The sequence below is a fragment of the Manacus candei genome, unplaced genomic scaffold, assembly GCF_025592945.1.
Source record: "Manacus candei isolate 608988 ecotype Guabito, Panama unplaced genomic scaffold, ASM2559294v1 h1tg000011l, whole genome shotgun sequence".
In the NCBI taxonomy this organism is placed as follows: Eukaryota; Metazoa; Chordata; class Aves; order Passeriformes; family Pipridae; genus Manacus; species Manacus candei.
The window spans coordinates 25,705,001-25,730,306 of NW_026138059.1; the positions used below are offsets into that span (position 1 = coordinate 25,705,001).

General features: G+C 40.6%; 1 protein-coding gene and 1 long non-coding RNA gene across 5 annotated transcripts in view; one reads left to right on the forward strand and one right to left on the reverse strand.

Moving 5' to 3' along the window:
- The window catches only part of SYNCRIP (synaptotagmin binding cytoplasmic RNA interacting protein), a 25,885-nt gene extending 6,454 nt beyond the window's left edge, over window positions 1-19,431 (reverse strand). For 3 of the 4 annotated variants that reach the window (XM_051777944.1, XM_051777943.1, XM_051777942.1), the window contains exons 1-10: window positions 19,145-19,273; window positions 17,668-17,827; window positions 16,666-16,784; window positions 16,371-16,478; window positions 14,504-14,617; window positions 14,241-14,417; window positions 9,128-9,263; window positions 8,329-8,534; window positions 3,193-3,342; window positions 1,591-1,712 (exon numbers count right to left, since the gene is read on the reverse strand). In XM_051777944.1, the coding sequence (XP_051633904.1) occupies window positions 1,591-1,712; window positions 3,193-3,342; window positions 8,329-8,534; window positions 9,128-9,263; window positions 14,241-14,417; window positions 14,504-14,617; window positions 16,371-16,478; window positions 16,666-16,784; window positions 17,668-17,815 (1,280 nt within the window). In that variant the 5' untranslated portion in view covers window positions 17,816-17,827; window positions 19,145-19,273. Of the gene's footprint in view, window positions 1-1,590; window positions 1,713-3,192; window positions 3,343-8,328; window positions 8,535-9,127; window positions 9,264-14,240; window positions 14,418-14,503; window positions 14,618-16,370; window positions 16,479-16,665; window positions 16,785-17,667; window positions 17,828-19,144 lie in introns of all 4 variants that reach the window. The other variant, XM_051777941.1, reaches the window with a different exon arrangement.
- Window positions 19,432-19,883: 452 nt separating this feature from the next.
- LOC127466764 (uncharacterized) lies at window positions 19,884-23,546 on the forward strand. Its single transcript, XR_007902850.1, has 3 exons — window positions 19,884-20,080; window positions 21,189-21,304; window positions 23,434-23,546. It is a non-coding gene; the product is annotated as an uncharacterized LOC127466764 (long non-coding RNA).
- The last annotated feature ends 1,760 nt before the right edge of the window (window positions 23,547-25,306 follow it).

A 25,306-nucleotide genomic window follows, 5' to 3' on the forward strand; every position in this document is an offset into this window, starting at 1 on the left:
ACTCCATTAACATACAAATCAAATTGAATCTGTGGTAATGTGGAAGTATCCAGAAAAAGAAAGTATTTTTACAATCCACTAATGAAAAATATACTCAAAAACAGAAAATGCCTAGAGTTTAATCAAACTTGCTCCTTTCCTACTGCCTTAACAGTTCATAAAAACAAAGAAACGTGGAGAATTCCCAAATAAAAGAACTAGAAAGAACTACTGCACAGGTGGCATTACCATACCTCTAGCTAAGGGAACAAGAGGGGCAGCTCTACTTTACCTATCTCCACAAAATGAGACATGCACATCTTAAACAATGAAAGGGGCAGGGATGCAGATAACATACAGCACGTTATTATCAGAGATGACACATGCCAGAAGACTTCCAGTGTTATAAATACATGCATGCTATCCAGAAGTAATAAATCTGGGTATCAGATAATACGCAGAGAACAGTTATGGTGTGTGTGTGGGGGTGGAAATCACACAGGATTGTAACTGATCAAGTGCATTTTCAGAAAATCTTCCTCTTCATCACTGGAGACAGGCCGTTATTAGATCTTGAATACAGAGTTAGCAAATCTGTTTGTATACTGCAGTGAAAATGTTTTTTTGGTATTACTCAAATTCAAGGAGAGGAAGCATATCTCCAACCATGCAAACAACTGCCTGTATAGAGAGGGAATCTATGCCAATATCAACAGTATTTTATACTTTAATTTAATAAACAGGTATTTATGCTGGTGTTGCCAAGATACAGAATACACAGAAAGAAGTAAAGTTATATCAGCGAAAGATTTAAGCAGAATAGTAAAGTCCTGTCTGGCAGAGAAGAGAAGCAAAAGAAAAAAGAAGAAATCCACTTCTTACAGTAACACCAGATGCCCAAGGAAGAACAAAAGGGCTAACAAAGTTATGAGACCTATAAGCAGGGTAAACTTAACCAATTCCATGTGTACAGTAGGTCACCATGTGGAGATCTCTATTAATCTTGCAACCTCACTATTCCATCTTCTTGGATGCTGCACAACAGCACTTGCAGAAGTTATTTTTGGAAATAAGGTGTGGGAGGGAATATGGTTAAGAAAGCTAGAACATGTCCAAGAAGAAAAACACATGAGAACATTAAGCAGAACACACCAGCAAGGAACGTCCCTTTTTTTTTTTTTCCACGTTCAGCATTTACTAGTGCAAAATCTCTATCAGTGAGGGTTCACGAGCTCCGTGGGTAGATCTGTCTTCTGGAAGTGACAAGATAGAATATCAGGATTATCCTTTCACGGAGTACTTTACTAAACAGGGGGCTGTACCAATGGAAGTTGAGAATAAAAAGAGGTATGTATGTTTCATGACCTTCAGACAGTTCCTCCAGTGCTCTCACACTCTATGGGTAGAGCAAGACAGTACCTGAATTCTCACCAACGCCACTACTACATCTTAAGTAAAATGCAAACAAAAACACATCCAACATTTTCAGAGAAGCCAGAAAACCTGTATACACTATAGTATACCTACTAAAATAACCAGATGTTTTAATTTGGCAGGAGTGTACACGTCTTTCAGAAGTAATTCAACATAAGTGCATGCATTTACACTTACATCTGATTTTTAGCCGCTTGTCTCTGAGCTTTCCGTTCTTTCCTTTTTTGATCTGGTGGCTTAGCAAAAACAATTTCAATGTTTTCTCCCTCTAAATCTTTGCCATTCATTTCTTCCATTGCCTGAAGGAATTAACCAGACTTTAAATATACTTCCAAGCATATCCAAAGCTATTAATTTTATTCTATCTTTTAGAGTATGCATTTTTAAATTTGTTATCCAAAGCTAAAATAACAGTATAAAGCTAAAAAAAAAATTTTCAAACAATCAGACAGCATAGTATAATGGGTTCCAGAGTTATGCATTTCATCTAAACTTGGCTCTCAAACCCAGGACTTTGTGTATCAGTTTAGGAATCTTCCACTCAAAACTTTAAATAGGCTTCCATCTTTACAAGCTGTTTCAATTAATGAAGTGACAGAACTGTCCTTCAGAAAGTGAAGATTTTGTAATAGATGAATAAATTCCTAATGTCAGCACAATGCAAACAGTACTAAAGCTAAAGATCAGTACATGCTTCTATTCCTTTATTTTACCTGTAATAAATATAACTTTCTTTCTCAAGCAGAAGCCAAAAATTAGAAGTCAAGTTTCACTGACCACAAGGAGAAAACAAACCAACAAACAAAAAACCCTCCCCAAAACACCCCCCACAAAGAAAAACCAATCAAACAAAAAAAAAAACCAAACCCAATACAACAAAACCAAAACAAACAACAAAAAACCAACCAAACAAAAAAAACCCCAAAGCAACCACAAAAAAACCCCTCCTCCCCAAATCCACATAAAAAACCCACTACCACCCAAACCTCCTCCCCCCAAAAAAAGTGAAACAGCAAACTGTCAAATGCTTCCCTACCATCTCCCACCATGTACAACTTTCAGGAGTCACACTAATTGCTACAAGTTAATTTCAAGCAGAGAAATCCTAAGGATTCTACCACTTTTAGGTACTCTGCATAGCTAAACCTTGATAGGATACATATCTTATGAAGACTCCTTCCATGATCTTCTTAAGCATCTGCTTTAAGGTATATGGATATGTACGAAAAACTGAATGCCCTTGTATCCTGCATGCTCCCACAGAACATTAAAAAACAGATAACACTACAGGCAGGAGGGAAATTACACTTTCCCTTCCTAACAACAGATGACATCAAGACCAGGCTAGCAAAATCCAAAAATGACAATTATTCAATTGTCCAGCACCTTGCGTGGGGGGGGAAAAAAAGTGTTTCCTGCAAAAATAATAAAAAATACCTAAGATTTTATCACCAGCCCTAGAGAAACTGCTTTAGATTCTACCAATAATTTGGTGAGAAGAGTCATTCAACTTCTGACACTTCAGTTTCAAATATAAGACATGATTATCTTAGAAACTCATCAGCAGAATTACTTAGGATAGATGCATCTAAAATCCACTTTTCAATCCATCAACTGCATCATCCTAAGAGACACCCAGAGAGGATAAAGTTATCAGTGACAATGTGTTACTGTTTCTCCAGACAAACCTTTTTCTCAAGTTAAAAGCAGCAGACAGCTTCTAAATGTTATGTTTACTCATTACTTATAACACACACAGTTACAGTCCTATTCACTTACCTTTACAGCACCATCCCGTTCATCAAAATGAATGAAAGCATAGTCTTTTAGCTTCTTCACTCGCTCTAGCTTTCCAAATTGACTGAAGGCCTTTTCTAGTATCTCCTCTGTTACAGTATTGGCAAGATTGCGTACAAACAAAACTTTTACCTAAGGGGGTGAAAACAAAAAAAGTACTTAGAAGTATGATCTAATTTGAAAACACAGAATGAAGCTTTGCAAGTTACTGCTATTGGCAGTACTGAAAACATTGTTACGTTTTCTGTACAGCATTTTATATACATATGCATGAATATGTACACTTATATAGTCATACAGCATGAGTTAGCTCCAAAATTCCCTGACAGAAATACTGAATCTGTTATCAAACATGATTACATAAGTATTAGTATCCTGAAAGTCAATCCAATTTGCGTTAACATTTAAAAGGATCCTAACAGAAGCAATCTTCACCTCAGAATGTTTTCAAACTTGAAAGAAGGTAACCAGGATTGGTTACACACAAAACGATTAACTTATCAAAACATTTAACTGTTTAGACAGACTTTTGTTTAGTTATGTGCAGAACAGTCATCACTGTAATATCTAGGTCAGAGGTGTCAGGCCTGCAGCTTTCAAGCTGCTTAACTTGTGGTTCATATGCTATAGCTACACCAAATACCTGGTGTCACGTCTTGTGCTTGCCTGTGGGGCACTCAGGGACCTGAAGCCACTACTAAAAGAGAGAATGTAGACAGAGGGGGATACTAAGGCTGACACTGCCCAGTCACCCTTGGACTTTCTCACAAGTCAAACTTTGCCCTTCCCTTGAGGAACAGCCACCTCCAAATAACTCTGGAAGTCTATTCCCTCCCCCAGCTCGCTAAAGCATGCAATACGGCTCTTAAGCTACACAAAGTGCTATCCAGCTTCTAAAATCAGAAAGGCAAGTAATCTTTCAGCTACTGATGCATGCCCTGTTACCTGACAGTGACTAATCATCAATATAAAGTTTCAGCAACCACCAACTGCATATGATAAAATACAGAGCTATCTGACAAAGGCTTAAAATAAACCCTTTTTTAACAGAGCAGACAACATACTCGGGACAACGGGAATCACCTATTAGTGACCCGTTAGTACCGAAAGACTCATCCTTGTGTCCACGCCGAGGCTGCACTAAATGACTGGACATTAGCATGTTTACATGATGTCATCTGAGTTCTCCCAATTTACAAGCCTCTCCGACTTGTTTGTTCCACATGCTGGCACCACGCTCTGACAGTCTACTCACCTCCTACTGTCAAGGAATGTTCATACTCTCACCTTCCTACAGTGCAGCTGCCAATCAGCTGCAAAGACCTCCAACTTCTGCTCACAACCCCTTTGCTCCTACTGGTTTCAAATTAGCCGATGACAAAAACTGAACACTGTACAGGGCAGCACTGACTTCCTGCTCCTAACCTTGAAGGTCAACATAGATAACACAAGGTGTAAAACGACAAAAGAAAGCATCCTTCAATCTTTGAAGCAGAGCTATACTCTACTCCCACCACATATAGGAACTCAATAAACCCAGACACCCTTTCTATAAGAATTACTGTGTAATTAAGTTACAAATAAACAGGGCAGACTTCCATAAATCTGTCTCACTCACTAGCTGAACTAGGACGGGATGCAGAGTTAGGAAGAAGGGACACTACAGGCCGTAAATCTAACCCAGTGTATCAGCTCTGGTCTTTGGCAATAGTTATCCTTGCTGATTCTCAGGAGATGGTAGAAGTCATGGCTAACTCTACACACAAGGCTGTTTCCTACTATGTATTAAGCTTCTCCTACATGTTCTGGCGGTAAGATTAACCTTTATTTATTGTAACTCATACATAGTAACCATTTTTAGTAAAATATCCTAATTGTTCCCTTAACCTTATTCTATGGAAATGAATTACAGGAAGTTTTGTGATGTAATCAATGGTTTTAAAAACCAAAACCTTTAAACAAATGTTCCTTATTCTTGTTGTTTAGAAAAGGATGAAAGCAAGAATCTCATGAGGAACCCTAGTTAGCCTTTACTAATAAATTCATGATGACTGACATAATATCAGACATGATTAAAAACTTGACAGAATAATCACTTTTTTGTTACAAGATGCACTAACAATGTTTTTTAAAGAAATAAAAAAGCAACTAATTTAAATTTTCCCAGTGTAGATAGATCCATTAATCTGTAACAGCCAAAATTTTTTAGTCATGTTACTGATTAGAACGGTAGCTGAACAAGTCAAATATGATGTCAAAGCTACTAGGCAGGTTACAGCATAGGTTGGGAGAAGATGAACCCATTTTTTACTGCTAACGAAAGAGGGAAGGAAGGAAAACAAAACAAAACAAAAAAAAAGTCCTTTTCATTAAGCCTCACAGATACAAGAATCCATATATAGACCTAACAAGCAATATACCCAGCACCAGCATTTTGTTGTAATGGCAGAACTCACATTTAAAACTGCTTAAGATTAAAGATCTCGAAAACTTCTAGGATCTGCTCCTTTTCCTCCTCTTACCTACAGCACAAACACTTCAGGCCACATTCTCCAACGGTTACTAGCCCTGTCTCTTGTCCTGTAATCTGCCAGGCAGCCACAAACATAAGACCTTATTTAGCTGCTTAACCTGCCACTCCGGAACGTCCTCTGTAGCCTCAGCCATCCTACAGAAATCAAGTAAAACATTAATGAATTTATCTAGACTACAGGGATAAGAGGCAACAAAATGACACTTAGGAGAGATTACGGTATCAACACAACCACTGAAAGTTGGAAAAAAGTTCACTTTGGACCAGAAGGCAATACTGTGACCAATTCTACTCTGATCTGTCAGTACAAATACTAATCTCCTGTAGCACATACATCTAGCTTCAGAATCTAGCTTCATCCCTCATCATGTTCAAGCTACTTTGTATTTAAGTTAACAGTCTATTTAAATTTTAAGTATTCATGTACACAGTATTCTCCACAACATTTTATCAGAAGTCTGGAGGACAAAGGAAAAAAGACTCAAGTAAACATTTCAGAAATTTAAATTAGTAGGTGCCCACATACTGATGAAATTACATGCTACTTCTGCGAGACTTAGAACACTGTTCATCTTCTCACTAGAAAGGTGAATTCATCTTCCTCATAAGTTTGCTCTTATGGACTTGCTTTTCTAGCAGTCTTGACAAGAAAACTGTTGACCAGATGATTATTCTGATAAAAACAACCTACTTCTCCCAAATCACAGTTTCCTTCAAAGCCTTCTACCATAGCACGTGCAAGATGACATGGGTCAATAGCTTTCCCTTTGCTCCAGACTGACAGTAGTCAGAAGCAATGACAGCCAACCTGCAGCTCACATCCAGGACATTATTGACTGAAGCTGCACCTGCACTGCTCCTTCTCAGAGGAGAAAGACAGCAATAAACAACAGAAAGTAAATCTAACATTTAGAAAAGTGCCAGATATGGTCAGTTTCTCTAAATGTAGAGCAGGTAGATAAGAAAGCCTGGAGTGGAGACTTTCCTTGTTGCAAGAATAAACTAAGGGACAGAGCCACTGAGGAAGGTCAGACACCAATGCTTGTCTCAACTTCTGCCTTCAGATACAAGCCAAATGTTCTCTACTTTTTCAGTATTCTAATCCATATAGTCTTGTTTTTCCATACATCTTCAACCCAAGCTTCATGCCCATCTTCAGCACATGGCCCTAGAAGTATGCACGGTGATTTTATCTACATTTTCTGTATTTCTTCCCTTCATTTCCATGTTTCTTCCCTTTTCATGTCCCATTTCAAATACAAAACAAGGCATTAATACACTCAAAAACTGTACAGTAAATGGGGCTAAACACAATCAAGTTTTCATTTCTTTAGCCTTTCACTCCCCAGATCTGTAAACTTACTGTGAAAAGACACCTGACTATGACCCCTATCATTTCCTATTCATCTATTCAGTTATGTCACCAGAAGTTCCTGCTCATTTATTTTAATGGTTTGGTGGATTAGGTCTCTTCTCTTTTGAGCCAAGAAACTGAACACATAGTTCATATTTAGGAAGTGCCACCTTCTACAAATTTTACCTGCAAGAGTCTTCCCCTGCTGCTGATAGTCTATGATGCCAGGCAAGAAAAATAAAGTCTGCAGACAGGATAGTCCAAAAAAGCTTCTGTAATACCTGTATTACAAAAGCAGCTTTTTTCCTAAAATGAGCCCCCACCCCAACCCTTTTCCCTTATGGCTCACCAAAGAGGAGATCCCAGCCAAGCTATCTTACTAGGTCCATCAAAGTAGGACTCCAGCAAGTGACGTGTCTCAGATGAGAGTAAAAGCACAGACGAAAAGCAAGCAAAGAGAAAGAGATAAGGATATGGGCTAGCTAGGAGTTTCCATTAAACAACTCAGCTACACAACACAACCGAAAAAGACAGGGTTGGGCAATATCTGATGGGAAAAAAAAATTCAGGTAATTTGTTTCTGGCAAAATATCACGCACATAAATAAAACAACTGCTACAACATCCATCAAAATGTTAACACTCCAGACTTCAGTTTCACCTAAATATTCGAAATCCAAAATATTACTAGTCTAGGTATTTTAAGGAATTAACTCCCCCAAATTAAAAATAACTACAGAGTTCCAAATACAAGTTAATTGCCTAACTTCTCAGAAATAACTACTAATGGTAACTTTGAAAATACATTTGTGCACCTTTGAACACTGACATGTTCTAACACTGAAATGATACAGTTCCAGGCTTAAAGAGAATTAAGGCTTGTTCTGTGATCATATCTAGATTTCTGTCCCTCCAAATACTAAACTATAAAACCATTTTAATTCTTGGAGTCACCACCATCGCTTCCAGATAAGAAATTAAGTACATCATCCTACGTGTCATTTTGGCAAGAATTATGTTCACTATTCATCCTCGGGAGCACAAAATAGTATCAGGCCATAAAGAGTTTTTAAATTCACATAATTTCCAGAGTATATTCATATTTTTATCATCTCACATCATCTCTGTCAAGAAGGCTGAAAGATGTTATTTAATTTAGGCTAATGTCAGGAAGTATCTCATCTGGAACACAGCACTTTAAATGTACTATGGTCCCCTTATAGCTTTATTACCTTTGCCATGACTTCAGGATCTGGGTCTTCTATAGGGTCAGCCCATTCCACTGTAACAACATTTCCCCAGACTTTCACTTTGCCACTCATTAACCTGCGTCTGGCCTGAGCAGCAGTTTTGTGATCTTCGTATTCAAGGAAACAGAAACCTCGGTTCTTTTTCTTGTCATCAGGCTGATGATATAATATGACATCTGTAAGACCCTCTGAAATTAAATAAAATAATTATTTGTCATGTCTTCAATAAATGAATTTGCATTATGAAGTGGGGATTATCTTTCAGGCAAATGTGCATCTGACAAGTGGTTCCAAAAAAGCAGGAACACACTAAACCTTTGAGACTATGTACATTGTAGTTTCCCTTCTCTCAAGACCGACATTTTCAAAGAGAGACATCAGACTATCCCGACTTATCGGATCACTAAAACATAGAACTGGCTACATTCTTCAACTAGCTTCGGTTTTGCCTTGAGAAGTTTTAAAACATCTATTAGTATTGAAATTATTAAACTTCAAATTCAAATTTCTTTCAGTGGTTTCTTAAACATTATACACTTACAGGTAAAACTTGAAACCATGTATCTAGCGTAATCAGAAATATTTCAGCCCTCAGCACAGTTTAACAAAAAAAAAAAAAAAAAAACAAAAACAAAAAACACAACACCTAAAAGCTGAGACAAATGCTGAGCGGTGTTGGTTTGGATTCATCATCATTTGACTGTAAGTGATGGTGAAGACAGCTCATCACCCATCACATTTGACATCGTTCCAACTCTACAAAACATAGTTACTGACTTACCTGTTACTTTGCTGAATTCTTCAACAATTTGCTCCTTAGTTTTACTCTTAGGAATAGAGCCAACAAAAAGCCTATTATTGGCAACAGAGATGCATACACCAATGTGTTTTCCAGAACGAATTTCATGGTTGTTGTACTGCAAGAAAAAATAATTGGACATTCATCAGTTACAAATAATTTTATCTCCCTTTCAACAGCATCATACCAAATACTTGAGTCTTGAAAACCCAGCATTGAGCAATATATTACCTTTTCGCATCTTAACACATTCTTACAATGCATATTCACCTATTCTGAAGTGTACCCATGTTCTCTAAGATTTCGTCACAATTTCAGCCAACAATTATTCTTCCCTTCTTGTTCAAGTCTCTTAATACTTGTTCCTTAAGAGACTTTTTCATGTAGAACCACAAAAGGTAAATCTTATGTACAAGTCATCAAGATCAAGGCTTCTCCCTTCACAACAGGGCAGAAAAAAAATGCAAGTTCCTCTACAGACTTTATCTATAAATTCTTGATTTGTGTGTAATACAAGACATGAGTCTCAAAGTCAGATTCTCTTCTAAAGTTCCATAGTTAACAAAAGGAAAAGAGCTGTGATCAGGTATTTTCCAAAAAATGTACAAGAGCCACTGGCAAATACTTTCCAAAGCACAAAGATTACACATGTAAAGACAGTAAACAGCAAGAACTAACTGAAATACTAAGACTTCTGTTCAAATGCTTCTCTCATAGTAGATTTAGAAAATACCCTGAACAAGTCAGCAGTTTAAGGAGGAAAAAAAGAAGTATTACTGTAAACACCTGTTGACAAAAATGCTTTTCACTGAGATGCAGACACAGACACACACCATCCAGATAAGCAGCAGGACAGTCAACTGGCGGTACATCAACCCCTTTCCAACTGGAAGCCCTGTAAAGGACTGTTCTTTAGCTAACAAACTGTATTTTGTGGTCGACATCATATTGACAAGTAGCAGGACAGCTTTTTAAAATTTTATCTAGCTATTTATTCCATGAGCTATTTTGTGTTTGGTGGTAAATCTTCCTGCATAAGCAAGTTATCCTGCTTTTTGTGAAATAAAATCAGTGGGAAGATGTTTACTTATATTTATCTTGCACAAACAAAAATTACATCACTGAAACTTTTCTAAGCTAGTTAACTGCACCAAAAGCGAGCTAAAAGAAGAACTGTACATGTGAAAAGGCTCTGGAGTGACATCTTCACAAATAATTATGTCTCAAAACATAGCAGGACACAGCAAAAGACTTCTATCTTCGTATCTGTTACCTATGTGGCAGAGGAATAGTTGACTTTAAAGTGGGAAACAATTGCAGAGGAAGACTGTATGTTTATTATCATCACTAATAAACAGATTTGCACACATTAATGAGAGACAGATTACAGTAACTCAAAAGAATTTCTTTAAAGAAACACCTTTAAAGAAGTTTACAGTTTATTAGTCTGTGAAACTAATTCTTTTTTAACTGAAGTGTGCATTGGGAAACATTTCTTTACATTAGGAAACTTATTTTACTGAGAGACTGGTCAAACACTAGAACAAGATTCCTAAAGAGGCAGTCAATGCCCCAAAGTTGTCAGTGTTTTAAGAGACACATCTGGACAATGCCCTTGATGATGATCATGATAGCAATACTTATGGTCAGCCGTGAAGTGGTCAGGCAGTTGGACTACATGATTGTTGCAGGTCTCTTCCAAATGAAATATTCTATTCTATTCTGTACAGATAACATATTATTTAACTGTTCCCGCTAAACCCTAAAACCGAAGTTCAGTTACATATTTAATCCAAAAAGAGTCTCTCGTACAACTCATGGCAGCAAGATAAAATTAATATATTCTGCATATTGCAATAGTTTCCAGTAGTTTTTTCATACTACAATGCATTAACTACTACTTTCCATTGCATGTTTCTCTTAACACATAGAAAACAGTCTTCAGTTAGGTGCTCTCAAATATCAAGTTATCACGTTGGTGATTTTTAGGTAAATAGTTCACATACCATCTGAAAACTTAGACATAAACAGGCCCAGATCATGATCTGGGTAAAGTGCCAAAACAGTCAGGCTACCAAATTAGCTATGTCAGCATACTGCTTCCCCCTCCTGTCACCACTGAATCAATGTCTGAAGTCAGTAACAGATACTGCTGCTTTCTAGACAATATAACAGTTTTTTATTTTTTCCTTGCTGACTTCTATAAGAACTTACAAACAAGTCAAGGTGTGCATACAGTCTGTCTTGTCACTTTATCCATTTAAACTTTCACTACCAATTCTAGTTTATTTCCAGGAGCAAATGGCAAGTTGTACTGCTAAGCATAGCTGGTAGACTGTTTAAATGGCATATTTGCATAATCCACCTGTAGCCCCACTTTGATCAAGCTTACACCTGCTCTAGTCAAAAATACACTGAATGCTACTATACTTTTCAGTACGTTTTCCTACAAGCTTCACCTCAAAAGTATTTATCTTGCACATGTCTACAGTAACCTCATTCACACAGGGATCTTTTGAAAAACTTTAATTACTTCTTATGAAAGAGGAGGGAAAATTGAATGTGTGTGCAAAAGAACACAACTGGAGTTGTAATTCTTAAACAGTACAAAGCAAAGTAAATGTGTTAAGAGGGGAAAAAAAATTACTGAGATTCAAAAAAAACTCCAAAATGAACCCACAATACTTTGATGGTGAGTGCTTGTGTTAACATTTGAGATGCCATTTCTACTTAACTAGGTTAAGTTAGAAAGTTACTTAATGGGTTAACCACACTGAATTAAATAATAGACATAAAAAAGGGGAAAATTCCCTAAATGGTGTTTAAAATAGTTCTGGTTGTGCTTGAGAAAAAAGTGGAGTGATACTATTGCCTGATACTGAGAAAATTTACAAATCTGAACATAAATTAATTTTAAGTGGCTTAAAAATGCATATGCATAAACAAAATCAAGGCCTCAACATATTAAAACTTCAAGATTTCTTCTAATGAATACAGTAAGTCAACAACATGCCTATCCAAAAATTTTAGTTCAGTTTTACTTTAAGTTGTTATAAAGACTGTGGATGATACATACAACAGCCACACAGATATGAACTGTATGCAAAGTATGTTACACCAACTCCAAGAGCCTGAAGACAGGTCAGTTTATTCTCTGCTGCAGTCTGGGTATTGACAAAAACATAGTTGTCTCTTATTACTCAAAAGCCAACAGGCAGTGCAGAGGATTTTAGTCTCATTTTTTCTATACTTCACAGAGTCCTAAAAAAAATGCCTCTGGGAAGAAGATAGAAAATAACAGAAGAATCCTTATCCCATAGAGTCCAGAAAGTTGGGAAATAAGTTGTATACACATCAGAAGATTACAGATAGTATCGAAAAGAACACCTGTTTAAATAATAAGATATGAAAATGGCTAGAACCAAGGGTTCAGCATTTCTAAGCAGTCTTTCAGCAATCTCCCATTGCATGTGGAACTAATACAAGTGATAGACTCACAATTTTCAGCTGAGCTCAAGAGCCACAATGTGCTAATACTTCTGCAAATCACTTCTAGATAACTTGGGAAACTTACACTACACTAAACTAGCCAGTCAACTATGGCTAGAACCATGAAAAAACACCAACTAATGTCACAGGATCCAATTTAAAACTAATCCTACTTTCAATGAGTTTAGCATAAAGGCTGAAAGACTGCCCCATCAATTGCAACACTTTTCAGATATTATCCTCAGTGGCTATTTAACTGAAAAACAATACCCTTTCTTCCTGCATATCAAAGATCAGACATAAAGGGACACCAAGTACCTCATTCCCTTGTATCATTTAGTGGAAGACTGAGGCTTAGGATATGATGTTTTCAGAGCATGCTGCCTTTAAGCAAAATCCACCTAAGTGAAGAAAAATTCTGTTTTGTTCAATTACTAAGTGCCTTTGAGGACTAAAGTGATTTGATTCATTACTTTGCTAAGTCATGTGCTTAACTCTTAAAAGTTCATACACAATATAAACATCTATGTTAACAATGAAAGTACAAAGTTAATACACAGTTATCCCCGCATATCTGACTGTACGCTGGAACAACCAACTGTTCTTATTTAAAAAGCTGAATGGCATATGCCAGATTATTTTTGTACTTTCACTTTCATAGACATTTGTACACCTTCTTAAAACACATTCCTATTTTCAGCTTGATTTGTCTCCACCAACTGACTAATATTAGTATGTCATTGAGTACCTTAGTTTAAGATAAACTGTATTACAAAACAAAGTACGTTAAGCCTACTACAGCAATATAGCATCAGTACACTTCAGAATGACTGTGGTTAGCACTCTTGGAAATCGTACCACACACTGATCTTGGTCATATCAATGTAGTAGCAAATAGCTCAAAAAATTCAACTTTAACTTAACCAGGAAAACAAAGGTGTGGTACGAAGATCAGGGTACCGTTTCTCCCCACCTTCTCTTTTAGGGATGGGTACTTCATGCATAAAACCTGAAAAGCTTATTAGGAGTATCCTATATCAAACTATTTCACACCTCTGTGTAAAACAGACGAAATGCTTTTTAAGCTGGCAGGATTTATGACTTTCTCCAGCCAGTTGCAGCAAACAGAACAGACCTTCAACACTCAAGAGACACTTTTTCCCATCTGAAGTATCTTATGAAATTCTGACTTCAAAGCACTTTTCCAGTGCAGGCCCCCTGCTGGTGCACAAGCACATCAGGAGTCACAGACACCCTGACCAGCGCTGCTTTGCCCACAGCAACCCCAACATCACTGCTCTCCAAAACTCGTCCACATGCAGACAGCTCAGAAGTCACTATTGCTAATACAATTGTGGTTAATAATAAAGCACCTAAAAGGACCAAAACAGAAGTCCATGAGCTTTTTTTGCCCCCCTGTCCCTAATGCATTCAGTAAAAATATATATGCAACATGGAAATACATTTAAGAACACCTAGTGGACATTTATGAAGTGATCTAACAATGACAGTTTCATCTTAAGCACTTAAGCATTAGGACCAGGACAACTGCTTCTAAGCTAGAGTGTTCTTACAAAAAAAACCAAAAAGTCCCAAGAAAACTTACCAGTTTAACAGCTTCCTGAGCTGCCTCTTTAGTACAAAAAGTTACAAAAGCATATCCTCTATTTAGACCAGTTAGTGGATCCATCATTAAGCGGAGATCCCATATAGGCCCAGCTTTCTCAAATAATGGAACAAGTTCATCTTCAAACAAGTCTCTCGGAATCTTGCCCACAAATATCTACAACAGACATAGGGAGCACTGTTTATAAAAAAATATTTGCAATCAGTAAGAGCACATCTACATAAACATATTCCCCTTCTTACCTCTGTACCAACGGAAGGTTGTTGTCCTGAATATACAGACTCTGGAGGAGGTCCACCATACTTTCTCTGTCCAGTAGTCACATCAAGGGTGTAGCCGGTTCTCTCCAACAGTGCCTTCAAGTAAGAAACTTAAGACTTTAAAATCAGATACAAATTGAGCAAGTTTAGCTGCCCTAAATTCACAGACAGACACGTTTATAATTCCTTTTAAACTGTGCTGCTTTGAAGATCCCACAGGCAAACCAACCTACTGCTAGTACTTGAACAAGAAACTTGCAAAACAAATAACAAAACTATCAGGTAAAGAAACATTGCTAGAAAATTAGAGATTCGCATACAGTTTTCCCAATTCCTTCATTTTCATACAAAAAAAAATCCAAACAAAACACACACCCCCTCCTGCCCCCCCCCAAAAAGAAGTAATAGAACAGTGAGTTTCCCTTTAATTAGGAAGATCTTAGTCTGAGCCACTTCTTGTTTTGGCATGTCCAATCCTGCAGACATTTATGCACAAGAGTTCCCTTCACTTAATGAGATTACTCATAAGTGTGAAGTTAAAGAACACATGTTTAAGTGCTTACAGCCCTGGAACACTGTACAGACTGCTTCAGGTATCCAACCACTCACATGGTAGTACTACTTCCTTTCTCCTATCCTCCCCCCTCCAAATTCCTTGCAGGCGCATACAGCATCCCAGGACAAGTAACTCTCACTAGAAGCACTACATGCAGTTACAGATATACTAGCAGTTTAAAATGTTAGATGAAATTCAGTATGCAAATGCATGTGAAACTCCTGTGAAATCAAGGCTTTCTTAATAATTTTGTACAAAGACAAATCAACTCTACACATAAAAGAAACTGCATATTAAACAAGCCCAATTATAGTCAAATATTAGCAATTTCACAACTGGAAAACTGCAGTTATTTTAAATGCTATAGCCATCAGCAGTAAAAGCTATGCTACTTGAATTTATTAAAAAAGTCCTCATAATATTGTTGTTTTATGTGGTAGTGACAAAAACTGCACCAGTTTTTTTGTATTTATAATTAATAGCATCCCAGACTCAAACTCAGGAGAAAAAAGATTTTCTAATTTTACAAGGTACATAATTATTTGTAATATAACACGCTCATTTTACACATTACGCATGAAATGTCAATGAACAAAGATTCTCGGGGTTTTTTATGGCATCACCTAAGCATGCTTAGATGGTTTTCCTTCCCTTAATCTTTGATAAAATTGTTAATCACAGAATTTTAGAATAAAATTATTGTATGCTTAACTCTTGAGACAAGAGCCTCTTGCTAGTAGCAGACATAGTCCAAGAAATAATTTATCCCTTATTGCGACAGTTTGAGGGGTACAGTTTATGAGCACAGTGATTATGTCATAAGAAGTGGGCTAAATCCTAAATCCATTACAATCTGTTTTTTCAGACACGTGGTATCTCCTCCCTATTGTGGAGTTGCCTTACATCTGAACTGAAGGGAGGGGGAAAGCAAACAAGAAACCACAAACAACCCCAGCAGCAGTAGCTGAACTTGTGTGTTCTGAACTTGAATAACTATGTTGACAGGTTTCCACAAACTTTTAGCTGTGAAATAGTGTAACTGTCTCAACAACATGTACAGCAGACTGTGAAATCTTTTTCATGTTTATATACATTCAGTTTCAGCAATTAACAATATATTAAATTTCCACTTGAAACGGAAGAAGTGCAAGACAAAAATACAAGTGACAGTTTTCAATAATGACAATCTATAATAGCCTTTTTAAGAAAAAGTTACAAAACAATAAAGGTATCTGTCATAACAGCTTTAAAAAAAAAACAGGCAGACCTCATAACTTCTTTTTAGGGACATACCTTAATTTTTGCCTCATCTGGTCCTTTGCTAGAATCTGCCACCTTGGTCCCCTGTTTTTCCCTCTGCCTGTATGTCTTCATGACTCCACATAAAAAGGCACTTTTGTTCTGCAAAAGATAGAATGAATCTTCAGTTCTGAAAACATGACAAGCTTGAATCTCATTTTACCATGAACTAGTAGAGTGTTCATTTCACATATAACACGTGGATAACTGAAGAGACTTAAACAAATCTCTTGCCAGTCAATCAGTAGTTTATCCCTCAACAATTATATTCTAAATTACTTAACATTACCTGAACATGTGAGAGATCACTGTCTTTAAACTGTTGAAGCACTGCCAGTGCACCTTCTTCATTGAATTCCTTTAAAGCTTCAATAGCTCTTTCATCTAGATCACTATGTGCAACTAGCCCTAGAGAAAAGGAAAAAAATTACTAATTATATTTGGGCAGTAATCTTAGTAAAACCACATTTAACACATCTAACACGTTATAGTGACCTCTAAATCAATCACTGATTAAAGTAAGTTACTATACCTAACAAACCACTTAGTTCTCCTGAAGTTAAATATTAAGTGTATTTAACCTTTCTTTAATTAAAAGCAAAAAAGTTTAAGATTCAGAGTAAAAGTTACTGCATTTATGTATTCATTTGACTTCTGTGAAACCCAAATGTTACACAGGCCAAATTTAATTTCAATATCCTGAAGCTGAATTTAGAAGAATTTATCAAAACCTATCAAAATCTGACTTAGCTTGCCTAGCAATGATACCTTGGTATGTTTTGAGAAGATTACAAAGACAAATATACTGCAGCACTAAAAATGACCACCACAATCCAAAAATCAAGCTTAAAAATACTAGCTATTGTCACATCTGAGAAAACCAATACAATAACCTTTCCATCCATGAGCCCAAACACCATGTCAGTAAGTATCTTTTAAGTGAGAAGATGCATACCGAGGCTTTAATTACTTACAGCTGCCTATACCTAAGGTAAAAAATGCACAAAGACCACATCACCTACTCCTCCTAAAAACCATCTGTGTCTATTCCAGCTGTTGCTCTGGTCACTTGCATACTTCTTCCCACCCCTCAGCCCAACTAGCCCAACTCAAGACCTTCCTCTGAAAAATACTACAACAAATTAAAGCACTGAATATACAACATCCATAGATTTTGACAAGACTGCAGTTCCCATACTTTTGGAAGCCACAAAAAGTTGCTATTTTAGCCCAAAGACAGCAGAATCCAATAAAATATTGTGCATGTGCTTTTGCAAGTCTTACATCTTACCTGCAACGTAAATTTCATCTAGTTTTTCAGCAACTTTCTGTGGTAAACCAGCATCAAGCAATGTCTGGAAATGCTCAGAATGGGTAACTGCAGCAGAAGTATCCATGGGCTCTTCAGTACCATTCCCATTAACATGTTCAGTAGCCATGTTTCCAGATATCTGTTCAAATGCAATAAGCATCAAAATTAAGCTAAATATATCTTCAGGTAGAACAATTCAAGTGACAATACATGCAACAGACTGCCCTACTCTTTGAAAATAATGAAAAAAATATAAAAAATCGTAGATCACTTCCTTGATACTTTTTTTTAGTTTTGCAAGATGCACGAAATTCCTCAAAAGAAGCACTAACACAAAGGAAAGCCCTAACACCGCTGCCTAGCGGGGGTGGGGTAGCTTTCACTGCAGGTTTTACACAACCCAGCCAGACACTCTGACTCACCTCCCTCTCTCTGTCTCTCTTAACACACTCCCTAAGAGGTTCTGAATAAGTTAGAAATGGAGCAAAAAGCCAACAGCGGGGGTGGAAGGACAACCAAACCTGCCACATGCACCGCGATACCGTCACTGACACTCGCTGCCGCCTCCACCTCCCGCTGGAAACTCGCTGCCCCTCGGCTCACGCCGCCTCTCCAGGCCCCGGGCGCGGCCGGGATCCCTTCCCGCCTCCACTCCCGTGCCGGCCGGGCAAGCGAGAGGAACAAAGCGCTCTTCCCAGCCCGCACCCACCCACGGCGGCGGCGGCCATGAGCCCGATGGAAACACGTGCTCCGCGCGTTCAGATGTCCTACAACTTCCTCCAGTGACCGACTTCCCCCCCTCCCCGCCACACTCCCGCGGGAGGAGCGGCTCCCCCCCGCCCCGAGCCCCAGCCATTCCCTACCTCTCACCCTATTCCCCCCGGACAGCGGGTTGCAACACCCCGGGCCCGATTTCACCACCCAGCCGGGAGCTCGCGGTGCCTCACGGCCCCGCCGCCGCCCCCCGGCCACACTCCTGCCCGGAACAATGCAGGGCCCCGCTTCCCGGCCGGGAAACGCCGATGCCCGTCGCCCACCGCCTCCCGACGTGACCGGGGGCACGCTGAGCACAGGCGGCCCCGATCCCCGCGCACACGCCAAGCACCGAGGCCGCGGCTCCCCCCGGCCCCTCGCGGGCAATGAATGGAGCGGCGAGGCCGGCGGGACAATGAGGCAGGAGCCACGCGCCCCGCGCCGGCCCGGCCCGGGTGGTGCCCTCGGCCGCCGCCTCCTCGCCGGGGCCGGGCACCGGCCCGGCCGGGCCGTCCCCCTCCCGCCCGACAGCGACGGCCACGAAGGCAGCGCCAGCAGCTCCTCCACCCATCGCGCAGCGCCCCGGCCCCACAGAGCTGCAGGGCCCTGGCGTGCGCCTCCCGCCCTGCGCCGCCTCACCCCGCTCTGCCACCCGGCCCGCTCCCGCCCCGCGCCGATCCCGCCGGCGCGCGGCCGGGCTGACCTGTGTGTGTTTGCGGGGGTGAACGGCCGTGTGCCAAGGGTCTCCCGGGGCGCGGGTCGCGGCTCGGCGTGCTGAGGCGCTGCCCCCGTTCCGCGCTCCCGCGGCGGTGTGTCCGGGCAGTGCTGCTGCTGGAGCTGGCGTAAAATGGCGGCCGCTCGAGCGCTCACGCCGCTGCTGCTGCTGCTGCTGGCACCAGCCCCGGCCCCTTCCACTCCGCGAGGGGGGGGCGGGCGGAGGGCGGGCGGGAGCGGAGCGGGGGGAGAGCGAAGGGAGGAGGAGGAGGCGCCGCCGCGCGCGCTGGCGCAGCCCCAAACCCCGGGGTCTCCCAGGCCGCTCCGCAAGGGTTATATCGCCGCGCCCCGTTCGCGCGCGCGCCCGCCCTCCCCACCGCCCCCCCCCTCCCGCGCGCGTTCCCTGCCTTCCATGCGGAGCGGCGCGCGCCGCTCCCGCCCTCCCGAGTGAAGCGCTGCCGAGGGGAGGCGGCGGCGGCGGGAGGAGCCCCGCGCGGGGAAGGCGCGCTAACCGGCGCCTCCCGCGTCGTGCACCTGTGCGGCCGCGGCGCCGGCGGAGCGGCCGCGGCCGGACCGGGATTGGGCAAGCGGCCGTTCCCACGGCGCGCAGGTGGCACAAAGCAGGAGGGGGGGGAACAGCGGCGGCCGGACGCGGGGGGGGAGTCCCGGCCTCCGGGGACGGGGGGGGCCGGACGGAGCAGACAAAGCCACGCAGACAAAAGGAGGGGAGGGAGAGCCACGCTTTGTGTGGCTGCCGGCCAGCGCAGAGCCCGGCGGCGCTCGGCGTTCCCGCACTGGAGACGGAAGGCGCCTCACGCCTGCTCGGAGGGACGCCCTGGGCTCAGCACTAACCCCTCGGGCGGGCTCCCTGCCCCGCCATAGCCGCCGGGCGGAGGGAGCTTTTCCAAGGGGAACAGCAGCTTCCGTGAGTCGCTGCGTTAGACGGGGCCCGGGCGGTGGGGAGGCACCGGCAGCAGCACGGGCTGGGGCGCCAGGCACTTCTCCACCGCCGGAATTCCGCAGCCCAGCCCGAGGAACAGGGCTTTGGCTCCGCGGCCACCTCTGGGGCGGCCCCGCGTTGGTAGTTAACTTTGTTGCCGGCCTAGTGGAACGCGGGTCTGCCCGCGCAGCGCTGTCAGACGCGGGTTCCGTGCTGGGGATCCTTGTTGCACACTTCAGAATCCCAGTGCTGAACACGTCGCACTTGCACACCCCACACGAGAAACTTGGAAGCTAACCTACTGAGCTCTGCCAGACCTGTGTCTCCAGATAAAGACAGCAAAAGGGAGGCAGGAAGGCACACACAGTATTAGTCACTTCCCCAGAGGCAGCTCAGCCACAAGCTGAGCAGTGGCTGCTGCCCCTGAGCCCGGTCGAACATTTCCAGCATATCTCCAGTGCTCTACAAACACTTAAACTTGCGCAGTGGAGCAAATACAGACAATTACAAGGTTAGTTCGGTGTCAACAAATGCTCACATGCTGGTGTATAAGTATGTGAAACATACAGCTTGTATTCGTTGATACAAGAGAAAAATCTCCTCAAGAATTCGATGCCATAAAACTTCATTAAAAGCTGGACCACTCAAATTTATCTGAAATAGCAACAAGTACAAGGCAGCTATGCACTTACACGTATTCCAGCTAATTTTTAATTTGAAAATTTGATTAAAGGTTATTTTTACTCAAACTTTTCACCATCTTTTAAAAAAATGAAACTTTAAAAAAAATTACTAAAACAAAAGCTAACATTTTTTTGTGTAAATCTGTGTGATATTTTTAATCGTTTTCTTTATAAAAATGTAAGTATTTTTCTCCCTTCAAAAGTTAATAACTTTCACCAAAAACATAGCTGTCAGCTGGGCAATGACAATAATATTCTCAAAAATAAGTCTGGGGAATATTTTTCAGTGAAAATACTGCACCCAAACATGTTATTTTCAGATGTCTACAGAAGGTGCTTCAGTGTTATGTTTATAATACAAATGTGGTCCAGAGTATTATCTCAATTTCATAAATGGATTTGTTTTCCAGAACTAATGAAAAATCACAGAATTATTAGGGCTGGAAGAGACCTCTGGAGATCATCCAGTACAACACCCCTGACAAGGCAGGGCCACCCAGAGCAGGTTACACAGGAACTCATCCAGGTGGGTTTTGAAAGTCTCCAGGGGAGACTCCACAATCTCCCTGGGCAGCCTATTCCAGTGCTCTGCCACCCTCAACATAAAGTTGTTCTTCCTTATGTTGAGGTGAAAATTCTTGTGTTTTCATTATAATTCTCAGTCAGTGGATCTGACAAACTATAGGTGGCAAACTCCTGAGAAAGTAATTCCCACTTTCAGGACCATTTTTAGGGGAAAACCTTTTTATGCACTTAACTTATAGAAGTAAAAGCAATAAAAAGACTAGGATAAATGCAGTGAACAGATTTGCACCCTTATTTAAAATCTCAGCTAACCCAGAGTCAGAGTTCCAGCTATTTGATCCTTTGAAATTTTACATAGAAAGCAGGAAGCAGAAAGTCTGACACACAGTTCCTCCAAATATAGCTCAGTTATTAGCCTTAATTCAGTAGGACAAAAGTGGTATGCTCAGTAAAAGATCCATCGAATCAGGTTTTTTCTTTTTAGTCACATAGAACATCAATTGAAAAAAATACTCTGCCAAGAACATTTGCAGGCACTTATCTGGTGACTTAGATTTACATGAGGAGCTTCATTGCACACGCCTGAAAGTTTGACAGCTTCTCACCATAATATAAGTTGTGCTAATTCCTGAATTTTCCTGGTATATGTAACCCCTGCCTGCTTCTCATCCGGTTGTAACCATTGTAGAGCCACACTGAAGCCACAGTTGGACTTCTGAGCCTCCCCAGCACATCCACACTAAAAACCAGTTATTACAACAGGACCAACTACAGAGTAGCACAGATAAGATCTAAGATCTTCTGGGATACTCAACAGGAATCTTACCTCCAGTTTCTATGATGCCTTTCCAAGGTGCACATGCATTGGAAATTTAGACTGCTGTAGAATTTGCTACACTTGAGCTATGAAACGCAGCAGTTACAGCACTAGAGGGGCAGATCACTGGTCACATAGCAAATGTTACCGCTTGTAATAACGAAAAAAACCACCCCATGCTACACCTGCCACAGCATAATTCTGAAATGATTGAGCCACTCTTGGGGTTTTCTCAACAATATACTTTTCAAGCCATTCTCAGCCCTTAGCCTTGTTGGTAAGACTGCCAAGTTATTAATATATCTGTATATTATAAAAGATATCTAAGTTAAGGAAAAGATTGCATTCTGCAGTTTATTCCAGGTAGTGCACAGCTGGCCACTGGCCTATTTGCCCTGCAAGATCCTTGGTAAAATAAGGCTATTTGGGGAAATACTTGTTTAATTAAAAGTCAGTTAAATGTCTTCATCCTATCAGTCAAATTCTCTGTCTTAAGAGATAGGCTGAGTTACAAAATACAAGGCCTGTACCTATTAAGAGAAATGTGCAAGTCAGAAATTAATGAAAAGAAGATAAATAACATACATGAAATTTTGTAAAGAAAAAAAGCTTTTCATATATGACTATCTCAGTCTTTAGTAAGCCGATTTGAGAGTTTTTCCATTCTATAAAAGTAACTTACGATCTAAAATTGTCACATGATTTCAGCAAAGAAAGGCTTAAGTAATGGTAATATTTTCTTTTAACATTCTTTCCAGTTATATCCTGTGTGCATGTTCTGACTTTTCCAAAACTAGGCAGGGGTAGCACTTATTAAAACAAAATCAAGGTTAATCCCTCTTATATTTAAACTATTTCAAAAGTTCTAACTTTGACCCTGCTAACTCTTCAAACACTCCACTTATTCTAAGTCAGGAAAATAAAAGGAGCCAAGAAAGCATTTGCAAGTCCAGTATGATTCACAGGACCAGAGGCAACGGACACAAACTGAAACACACGAGGTTCTCTCTGAACATCAGGAAACACTTTTTCACTGTGAGGGTGACCAAGCACTGTCACAGGTTGCCCAGGGAGGGTGTGGAGTTTTCATTCTTTAAGACATTCAAAAGCTGTCTGGGCAACTAACAACTGCTTGAGCAGACAGATACATACTATGATATGCTTAATTATCTTGATCTTTACAAATCCAACTCTATCCACTGACTTAATGATACTTCTGTCTTGAGATTGGAAAGACTCCTCTCCTCCCCTCCCTGGCCACTGAATTCAAAACCTAAAGTGACTAATTTTTCACTAATTTTTAATTATTCTAGTTCTGCAAGATGGATGAGGAATCTGCTCCTACAGACTTGACATGATACATCTCAGGGCTTTTGAGGTTGGCATCACCTGCATTCTGCTAAATATGTGCCCAGATAGTTGCAGGCAGAGAACAAGCCTGGCAGTGAGGAAGGATGGGGCTCTCCCAGAAATTATTTTGGTGTTTAATTTTATGTATAGACTGAAGGTCTTAAATTCATTCTGAACTGCTTTTCTAGCTTTTGTATATAGCTGTTGTGCTATAACAACAGCATCAGTGAGAGAAAAAGTATTGAACTGCTTATTTCTGCAAGATATCTATGTTTTGAGTCTTTTCCAATACCAATCACTGCTTTTTCCTCTTCCCACTAACTGTCACCCCCCTACACACAGGTACATCTACCCTCAAACACTCTAGAGGTGACATTGTAAGAGAAAGGCTCAACAGAAGTAGTAAAATGTAGTTTAGTTCACATTCCAATAATATCTTTAGGTTTTTTCCAATTTAAGTTAGAGGATTTTAACTCAGTTGTTTATCAGCCATGGGTTCAGACCAAGCATTGTAGAATTCAATGTATTTTGCAGTACACTGTAAGTTAATGTGTAAGTATTGAAAGAGGAGTGGAGGAGGAGAGCAGTATTTTTGCATGTACAGAAAACAGTTAAGTCACTTCATGTGTATGTGGAAATGCCAACTCAAAGCCATCCCAAACTGACTATTATCACTCAGGAAACAGGCCCAGCCTTGTAACAAAGAACTACAAATGCCCTATGCTTACTGGCAAAAAAGCAGTGCCAAGAATTAATCAGAACCTATACCTTCAACATGGACAAGAGACAAATAAAGAAACCTAATACTGGTCTACAAGTCAGAAGTGCCATGGGGAAAACCTAGAGAATAACTGCTTACTCTTTCTTCCAGCAGAAGAACTAGGAAGTGCCAAATCAAACAGGCAGATAGCCAAGCAAAGAAGAGCTACTTTTACACACACGTGACTAAGATGGGGAATTCATTGTCAGATGAAGCTGTAGGTATTTCCATACACACCCCCCAAGTAATTAATGCAAGAAATCCCCATCTAAACTTATTAAATGCAGAGATAGAGATATCACCCCAATTTAAATTTCACAATAAAAATTAGTGAAGACTTGGGGAGCATTCCAGAATGTACTATCATATCTATGCTTGCCCTATCTTTGCATTTTTCCATTAGCCAATACCCACTACTGGAGACCAAATATTGGTCTCAACTCCTCAGTCTGATGGTACAAATACCCTGTTATTTCAGCAAGCAGAACATGCAATCACTAATTTGTTCCTTTCATGCCAAACCCTTCCCACTTCCTGCAGAAGTATACATGCAAATGCTCCTCTTCCTACAGATTCCCTCTAATCACATATTCCTCATCCCACTATAGACCTATAAACCACAGGCTTCCTATACAAATAGTTCACAAGCTTATCAAGAGTGAGGAAACTATTGGAAGAGGCTTCCCAATCTGACAAAAAAAAATACTGCTTTACTATTGCTATTACTCTTGGGTACAAGGAACGACTGCTGCCTTTTCCATCCTGTTACCCTAAGCATCTGATGCTTTAAAGCTCTTAGAGGAATGCTGCCATTAGGTCAGTGTCTGGCAAAGCTCCATGAAAAAAAAAGAAGACAAGATATTCAGCAAAGTGACGAGACAGTTATCACACACGCAGCCCCATTTTCATCAAATTAGCATGGAAAGGCTGGAGAAGGAAGTTTCCTCCATGTCCTCGTGCACTCTGCTTATGAGAAGAACTCATGCAAGAGAGCTGCAGAGAGTATTCCTCATCAGTATCCACCTTTAAAATGTCCCAAAGTCACCTCAGGACAGTAGTGTTATCCTGTCCACTTG